The sequence below is a fragment of the Squalius cephalus genome (assembly GCF_949319135.1).
Source record: "Squalius cephalus genome assembly, chromosome: 25".
NCBI lineage: Eukaryota > Metazoa > Chordata > Actinopteri > Cypriniformes > Leuciscidae > Squalius > Squalius cephalus.
This window is the reverse complement of record NC_137146.1, coordinates 15,802,739-15,811,983: the sequence shown is the minus strand read 5'-3', so window position 1 is coordinate 15,811,983 and position 9,245 is coordinate 15,802,739. Positions and strand designations below refer to the sequence as shown.

At 37.7% G+C, this 9,245-nt stretch overlaps 1 protein-coding gene and 1 long non-coding RNA gene across 3 annotated transcripts in view; one reads left to right on the top strand and one right to left on the bottom strand.

The window, feature by feature from the left end:
• Positions 1–3: 3 nt before the first annotated feature.
• Positions 4–9,245, top strand: part of LOC307154071 — a 63,718-nt gene continuing 54,476 nt past the window's right edge. Inside the window, exons 1-3 of the long non-coding RNA XR_013820265.1 lie at positions 4–217; positions 1,563–1,631; positions 1,877–1,941. This is a non-coding gene — a long non-coding RNA (uncharacterized lncRNA). The remainder of the gene's footprint in view (positions 218–1,562; positions 1,632–1,876; positions 1,942–9,245) is intronic.
• The window catches only part of kcnb2b (potassium voltage-gated channel subfamily B member 2b), a gene marked incomplete at its 5' end in the record, with an annotated part of 99,383 nt that continues 95,246 nt past the window's right edge, over positions 5,109–9,245 (bottom strand). For both annotated transcript variants that reach the window (XM_079863972.1, XM_079863973.1), the window contains one exon: positions 5,109–7,857. In XM_079863972.1, coding sequence (XP_079720098.1) covers positions 5,920–7,857 — 1,938 coding nt within the window. In that variant the 3' untranslated portion in view covers positions 5,109–5,919. The remainder of the gene's footprint in view (positions 7,858–9,245) is intronic.

Here is a 9,245-nt window from a genome sequence, read left to right as displayed (position 1 = left end):
GGCCACAGCGCCCCCAACCGGCGGGGAAGAAACAACAATAGCGACCTTTTTGATTGAAAAAGTATTTGATCTTATTGTGAGTTCTTTTCTCACAATATAACAACTAAATTAACACTTACGTGAATTATAGCACTTTGCTTTGGTCTGACTTTTTCCGTGTAACTTCCACCATGAAACAAATCATCATCATTTTGTTAAGAAACTAGCAATAACACCAGTAAGTAACGTTAGTCTAGCAATGTATATGATGAATTCTGTGACTGTGATGTGTAGTGGTTGCTGGTTTGTACGAATCTAAAATATTATATCATGTTTGATAAAATTACAGAAACTGGTAGGCTATGATCAACTTTTTATAAGAATTGACCATCAGGCAAGTTAACAGTAAATTGGCCAGGTTTGGCTACTTATCTTTCTTAAGTATATAATGGTGTTAATGATATAAATAGGCTACATACAGTAATACATACAATAATGTCTATTATGTTAATTGTCTTACCCTTGTGTAAATAATCAATTAATAATTAGTAAAATTATATTTCCTTAAATGACAACATAATAATTTACATTGCTAGAACTCAAATTGTACTACATATATGTACCTGGATACACTCTATGAATTTATATACTGTACATACAAATATATAAACTAAATCAAAATAAGAAGGGATTGCTCATCCAAAAATGAATATTCTGTCATTTAATCCCCCTCAAGTTGTTCTAAACATGTATGAGTTTCTTTGTTCTGTTGAGCACAAAAGAAGATATTTTTAAGAATGTTGGTAACCAGACAGTTGATGGTAGCCATTGACTGCCATAGTAAAATAAAAATAAACTATGGCAGTAAATGGCTTCTGTCAACTGTCTGGTTTTGAACTACATATGGGTGAGTAAATGATGGCAGAATTTTCATTTTTGGGTGAACTATCCCTTTAATGCCTAATAAATTTTTAAAATCCTTTAATTAATTGAGTGAAAGTGCTGTTGGAAGAAAACATTAACATTAAATGTGCAGTTAAAATGATCTACTAAGTCATTCCCTTCACTCCTAAGTATTTATAAATAATATATTTCACCTTTACTCACTGAAAGAAAAATCTGTGTAGCAAATAAATCAACACTAGGTGTCAGACTAGTTCAACCCCATGAACACGTTGCTTGCTATCTTGAACCCTGGCATTAGATGACTAAAGCAGTTCAGCTGTGTGTGGAATTCATTTCTATAACTGCTGTATGCCAGATTTCGTTACATTTTAATAAAAGCCTTAGAATTTACTTATATTACGACTAAATAATTTTCTATTTAATAAATAGTTATAGTATTTATATATATATATAAAAATATATATAGACCCCACAGGAAAAGCACCCTTGAGCAAGCAGGGTGGAATATAGGCCGTATTTGATCTTAATATGGCAAGTTTGTCATTGACAAAGTTATTAAACAAGAAAAACGTACCTCCTTTTGTCTCAGGCTGTGAAACCTCTCAAGATATTACGTTCGATTACATGTCAGTCTTGTAAACATGTTTATTGTCTTTTGTTTTACCGACATCCTACAGAAAATACACCCAAGAGCAAGGAATGAGTGGGCATCTGAAGGCACAGTTCTGTTCAAAAGTTTGCAGTCGGTAAGATGTTTTTATCGTATAATTAATTAATCAGTGTCACATGATCCTTCAGAAATAATTCTAATATGCTGATTTGGTGCTCAAGAAACATTTCTTATTATTATCAATGCTGAAAACAGTTGTGCTGCTTAATATTTTTGTGGAAACCGATACATTTTTTTCATGCATACCACAATGATTTGAAAGTCTTCCTGTTTTACATGTTAAGTTATGTATTTTTTGCAATTTTATGCATACATTTGCAGTTTGTCTGTACTTTGAAGAGGAAAAGGCTTGAATAAAGACAGGAGATGGAAGCTGCAGAACACAAGTGAGTTATTTACACATTTATTTGATTTCCTGCATATGCTAGTAGACTTAACATAGACAATGCGGTTTATTTTACAGAAATGTTGACATACATGTACCATGACAAAGTGTTCTGTGATCACATAATTGTACAGACTACTACATGCATTCAAAGATGCTGATATGTGCAGAAACAATCTGCAGTGTAAAGGTGTCTACGGACATTGAGATACAAGATAACACTTAAACAAACAAAAACAGAAAAGAGGCAGTGAGAGGAAGAAATACAATGTAGCAATTATGCATGGGAGAACAGGCTATGACACATGGATGACACATTCATATTTAACCTCGCTTTCAAACAAACAAACAAAAAATAAAATAAAACACACGCTTGCCAAGACAATATATCACACATGATCATGTAATGAGAAACATGCTTGTTCACAGTCCATCAGCTGTTAGAGTTCATTTTACCCTTTACACATGAGCAAAGTCACACAGACACAAATCCCTTTGCATCTACTGCTCCCATAAAGGCTCATGGGAGATGCTTCTATAGTCATATGATGACATGCTACAGGTAAAAAAGCAGGTGATTGCCTGGTGTTTGAGTTATGAAGAACACAAAAGTTTAACAGTACCGACTTTGAGCCCCACTCATTTGTCTTGATTCGACAGGTGCTAAATGGTGTGAAACTTTTATTTGTGCAATATTTGAATCTGAACTGTAATCATGAAATGCTGCAATACACATGAGAGTCTGCCGCTGACAGATAAAAACAGTATATTGGGATACCAATTAACAAGATATGATATGTTCAAATGATCAAGGCTCTGAAATTGAATTTCTGAGCATATGCAAGCACTTGCTTGTGTTTATGGTATCCGATATCTTTAAAGGGATAGTTCATCCAAAAAAGAAAAGAAAAAGGAAAGTGTCATCATTTACTCACCCTCATGTTTTCTCTCTCTCTCTGTGGAACACGAAAGAAGATATTTTGAAGAATGTTTCAGCTGTTTTTGTCTATATAATGAAAGTCATTGGGGTCCAAAACAAGACTGAACCCAATTGACTTTCATTGTAATATCTTCTAAGTGCCGCAGAAGAAATGAAGTAATACTCGTTTGGAAAGACATGGGGGTGAATAAATGACAGGATTTTCTTTTTTGTTGTTGAACTATTCCTTTTAAACAGTTGTTGATGTGTATATACGGTACTGAGGAAACTGTAGAAGATTTAACATGCTGAAAAAATATCTTGCTCTGAAAACCATTTCCATTCATTTATCATAACAGAGGTGCCTACAGGCAGTGCTAGCCAGGCACAAAACTGGTAACAAAACTTCATTCATCGTACCCTCGATAATTATCTCCACATAATATTTGGACACTTGTGTGAATGTCATTGCATTTGATACAAAATATCACACCAAGTAGCATTTGCATGACTTCTCTTGATTTTTCAAAGTGATTGAGTCATTTTCCTTCTAGTATATACTGTACGTCAACATTTGACAACCAGAAAGTGTCCCAATTTTGAAACCTAACACGTCTTTTTGTAAAACGTTTTGCTTTAAAAGTGTGCTTGTGCTATATGTCTTTCAAATAAATGCCACTTCATTTGATATTTTGTTAAAAATATCATACATTTTGTCCAAATCTTTTTGGGGGCCATTGTATATGAGGCATATAAAGCACAGCAGGGAAGCTGACCGTCCTGTGGGAATGCATGAGATGGGCCATTATTCAACAGTCTGTCAAAACCAAAACAGGCATGTGATGACATTCTTTTTTAAAAAACAACGACAACAAAAGAAACAAGACAATGCTTTCTTTAAATGAGGAAAACGTAGACATCCACCATATTAGAAGATTAGTGTCGTAGAAAACCTGAGAACTTAATATTACGCATATCTATTACTTAAAGACCTGATTTTTTTCCCCCTATAAAAAGTATAATTTTCTGTACAGTGCTATATGAACAAAGCCAACTTATTTGTAGCCTTCTCATAAATGTTTATGAACAGGCACGTGTCATTTAAACCACCATATGGCAGGAAATTGTGGTCGTGCAGAATTTTGGTTTAGAAAAAATAGAACCACTGTCAGCATTAATTAATAAAACATAAAATACTTTTCATGAGCCCATTAAATAATTTCACAAGTTTGTTTTTCATATTTCAAATGAACCTGTTTGTAGACATTTATAAAAGACCCTCCTGGTGGATTTTGTCAAGAGAATCTTGTTTGAAGAGTATAACCGGAGTGATTCTGACAGCCACGCAGTGTTTTTGTAAAACGTCAAATCTTTTTTGAGTGGTAACACTGATATTTTAAATATTAAAGATATATCATCTGAAAAATACAATTGAAGTCTCTGCCTGTACACTTACAAATCCATTAGACTGTAAATAAAGTGCCACAATTCTTGGCCTGCATAGATTGCAGTATGCTGTATTGCACTTTCCACTATAGGGTAACCGCGAGAGCCAGCTGAAGTCTTGAGTTCCTCCTCCTTGTCTTTTCACAATCTTCATTCGGCCCATTCAGATTTCTCCAAACACAATGTACATTTTGAACAATCAGCCAACCGCCATGCCAAAGCAAGTAATATACATATACTTCCAGCAATCTTGAAATAAAGGCAACATAAAATGAATATTTTCTCAGGTGACAGGAATAAAAAAAAAAAAAAAAACTCGGCCAGATTATAATACATAACTCAAAATAGAAATAAATATTCTTCAATACTCAGTAAAACTGGACAAATGTGAGTTTCTGTTAAGAAATGACTCAAAGGTTAGGCATCTGAATGATACAGATGTGGTGAAATATGAATAATAATGAAACGATTAACAGTAGTGCCATTTACACTACTGTACTCTTGTCAAATAGAAAAAAAGAATAACTTGGATGTCTGTGTAAATCAAAATTTGGTCCTTTTGATAAACCAAGAGGATTGAGGTTTTTAGTTTTAAAAGGGAAATGTGTGAACAATATTTGTAGGTTTTAATGACCAGAATGACCAGAGGTTTTAATGATTTGATCATTGACTAATTGTACAAAATTCAACTGTTTGCTGTGCTATGGTATATTTGATTATGTAAAGATAAGTTAAGACATACATACCTGCTGTAACCATGTGTTTGTGCGATGCATGTTTGAACTTAAAAGCAGGTTATTAAGTTTTGTTTTTTTTGAGAAGCTATCGTGATACATAAATGTCATAAATAAATAATTAGCATTTTCATCTACTGTATATTATCTGATTGCTAGTCTCATTTGGCAACTATAGGTGTATATGCAACTTTAATATCAAGAAGAAAAAAAGGTGGAGCAATCCATCTGGTCATTTTGATGCTGCTAATTTGAGTACCAAACCAAAAATAATGAAATGAATCAAATAAAATCCCCAAATCAATATGTGATATTATAGACCATTCCTAAATTGTAACACAAAACACATCTGCATTAGGTACACATTGCTTTTCTAAAGAAAGTCATGATATGTTTCAATACGTCGCTACTTTGCAGCTCACTTTTCACAGTCTTTGATGAAAAATTCCCTCTTTAAAACAGAAAAAAGGCTAACAAAAAACCCTTTTGATATCTACTTTGCCCTCTGTGCATTTTCATTGCTGTAGTCTCTATATTTACCGTGGAGTGCTCTCAGCAAACTAAGCACCGTAAAACAGCTTTGTTAATATGCATGCTCATGTTCTGACTGTCTCTATAAAATGATAAAACAAGTGAAAAGGTAAAATGTACAGGTAGGTCAACGATGTCCTCATTGTTTGGTAAATACATTCTAAACAAGCCTCTAGTTTGCACCCGCATTCTCCAGGTCTCGTCTGCAAGAACTGCAGTCTCGTTTGCGCTATTGACAATAACACAATTACAAGGGACTTTTCATGCCATGCAAAAATATCTTTCAGACCACATCTGCGTGCCTTTTCTCCCCCAGTGCGCTCCATTCTGTCCAAATGTCAGGCCACAGTCACATCCCGGTTTCGCAAGATGGCGAGTGATTGCCATCCCCTGGCATTAGATGGATCTCCGGCGTAAACATGTGGTTCTCCATCTTGTGTTCAGTTTGGTTGGAGTCTGGCTTTTCCTCCTCAATACCACTGACTACACCGACAGTGCAGTTCTGTGCTGCTCGTTTGGGCGAGGAGATGGCTGCAGAAGCCACTTCCATTTGGTTCTGTTCCTCATGGTACTCCTGTTCCTCCAGGTTCCCCAGAAGCAGCGCCGTCTCACCAGGATGGTATCTGCCGGCCAGCATCTTCGGAGAAAGAACCAAGCCTTTTATTGGGATACTACCCAGCGTCTCTGAATCCGAACAGAGAGGAGAGCACTCTCCCTCCGGGGAGTCATCTTCCAGACTGTTGTTGACATCCTGTGGAGAAGAAGTGTTAGGCGGTGTCAGAGGAGCGTCCTCTGGCGTTTCAATGAAGTTGACTTTGAGGCTCTTTGTCTTCATTGGATTCGTGCCACGAATAGAGCTTCTGATGTTCTCTACAACCTCGTTGAAGTTCTCACCATCTGGTTGCAGGTCAGTGTCTCGGTTGACAGTCCCAGAGTTCTCCATGGGACTTATTTCAGAGGGGGTCAGCTGGCCGAGTTGAATATTCAGAGGTACTTTCGGTTGCCTTTGCTGAATCTGCCCTGCTGTATATGAAGGGGTGGATGCCTTCTCACCCTGTCCAAATTCAGCAGTGCAGCTTGCAAAGCTGTCAACGCTCGATATGCTTCTGACCTCTGTGATGGCTCTTTCCTTGGGTTGCCCCTCATTGGCAGTCGGGACTTCCTTCATCTCCAACTCTACCTCATGTTTTGACACGGCCACAGGTTGTGTGCTGTTGGTTGTGCTGAGATCCGAGAAGGACTGTGTCTTTGTCATCTGGTTATACATTTCCTCCAGTTTCTGAACGTTCAGATGCTGTGGACTAGGCGTGCTGACGAATTCCCGTGACCCGTGTTGGCCGCTGTCGGGAAACTTCTTGTCAAAGGATCTGAGGCTGGTATCCGAGGATGTGCGCTGTGGAATACCCCACCGGCTCGGAGAAAGGTGGTTGTCCATTGGCTGTTTATCGTCATTTTTGTCCACTGCAACGTCCATTAACTCCATGCTTCGTGCGAAGGCATCTTTCAGGTTCATTGAGACGATGCTTCCGTTCCTCTTGGCTCGTTCTAAGGCCTCTCTTCTCTTGATGGCTTTCTCCTGTCGTTTCTGCTCCTTGTAGAACTCGGAGAAGTTATTCACAATAATAGGGATGGGTAAGGCAATGACCAGCACTCCAGCAATGCAGCAAAGTCCACCGACTATTTTGCCAAGCAGAGTCTGTGGGTAAATATCTCCATAGCCCACTGTCGTCATGGTGATTGTAGCCCACCAAAACGAAGCTGGGATGCTGGTAAATTTGGTTGCATCCTCATCCTTCTCTGCAAAGAAGACCAAACTTGAGAATATCATGATTCCCATGGCTAAGAACAATATGAGTAAGCCGAGCTCATTGTAGCTGCGCCTGAGGGTGAATCCAAGAGACTGCAGTCCTGTCGAATGTCTCGCCAACTTCAGAATCCTCAATATTCTCATGATGCGGAATATCTGCACCACCCTCCTCACGTTCTGGAACTGCAGCACACTTTTGTTCGACTCGGTCAGAAAAATAGTGACATAGTAGGGTAATATAGCTAACAAGTCAATGACATTTAGTGGCCCTTTGAAGAATTTCCACTTGTTTGGTGATGACAGGAAGCGCAGGAGATACTCCATTGTAAACCATGCGATACACACGGCTTCAACGTGAGCGAGTTGAGGATTGTCATTGGCTTGGCCAAATTCGTCGATCACTTGGAGTTCGGGCAAGGTGTTCAGGGACAGTGCAACTGTTGAAAGAACGATGAACAGAATGGATATGATGGCCAATATCTGCAAGAGAAAGAAAAAAAAAAGCTTAAGTTATTATAATTGTTTTATTTTATTTTGTTTGACATTCTTGGATCATTATGCAAAATGTACAATGAATCTTTAGAGCAAAAGATTTTGTTGAGTTGCTGAAGTTAAAGTTGCAAAAATATGTTTAGTTAAATTGTGTACTCGCTTATGCAACCGACAGAGGCATAAAAGCACAAAGCCCTTCTCTCTCTCTCTCTCTCTCTCTCTCTCTCTCTCTCTCTCTCTCTCTCTCTCTCTCTCTCTCTCTCTCTCTCTCTCTCTCTCCTCTCTCCCTCTCTCCCTCTCTCTCTCTCTCTCTCTCTCTAAGGGTTCACTTAATTTAAATCCTTAAATGATAACAAATCCATTTTTAGAGGACAATTTAATATTATTTATATTATTTACAATATACTATTTAATTTTCCACTAAAAATTGATTTGTTTTTATTTAAGGATGCATTTGCTCTTCAATTAAATATTGTTGGCACCAAGAATCCAATTTAAGTTTAAAAAATAGTGACATGATTTGCCTTGAATTCATCCTTTACATCCTCAAAAGTAATCACCAAACTTTCTTTTGCATGCCTGTCCTTGTGTGCTTTATGCATCTCAAGCATCAAGACCAATTTCCCTGTTCCTAGAACAGCTCTGAAAAAATTAATAACATAAAAACCATTTTGCTATGATAAGAGGAGTCAGTCTCCATGCTTGTTCTGTTTGTGTGCCGTAGGTGGGACCGGAAACCGGAAAAATAAGGTTATAAATAAAACCGGGACAAAAATAGCATCCCATTTTCTTTGATTACCTGTGTTAAAATGGACCTCAATGAATGAGCGAGCATATGCTATGAATAACAAACATGGGCATGAATGAAGTGACACAGCTCTCTGCCCGTAAATGGCTTCAGTAAATGAATGAGTGGGAGGATCAAGCGTGAGAAGACCTTCCTGCCCGTATTGACCAACTGCAGGCTGAGCTTTTCCAGTAAGAGCAGGTCGAAGACAACAGCCGTCCCTTCACCCACGTATCTCTCACTGCGCCCTATCTGCTGAGAGTTGTTCATTCAACATGACCCATTTGTCACCCGTCCTCAAACTTTGTTATATCATGGCTTTACCATGCTAGTCTAGTAAACAAAAGTATCGCTTTTTGCCTTTTTTAAAGACAGTCCTGGCAATTCTTTGTTCTCTCAATGGTTGCTTTTTTTATTCTCCTTTAAAGTCTGGCAATCCAGTGAAAGAGGGATTTGGTCATATGTAACTCGTCACATGGACTCACAACCTGACGCATTGTGATAATGTTCTTTATCTTGTATTCCTTTGTAATCTCCTGCATCTTCAGATGTTTTGCAAGATTGCGATTATACGCAAACAAAATAAACT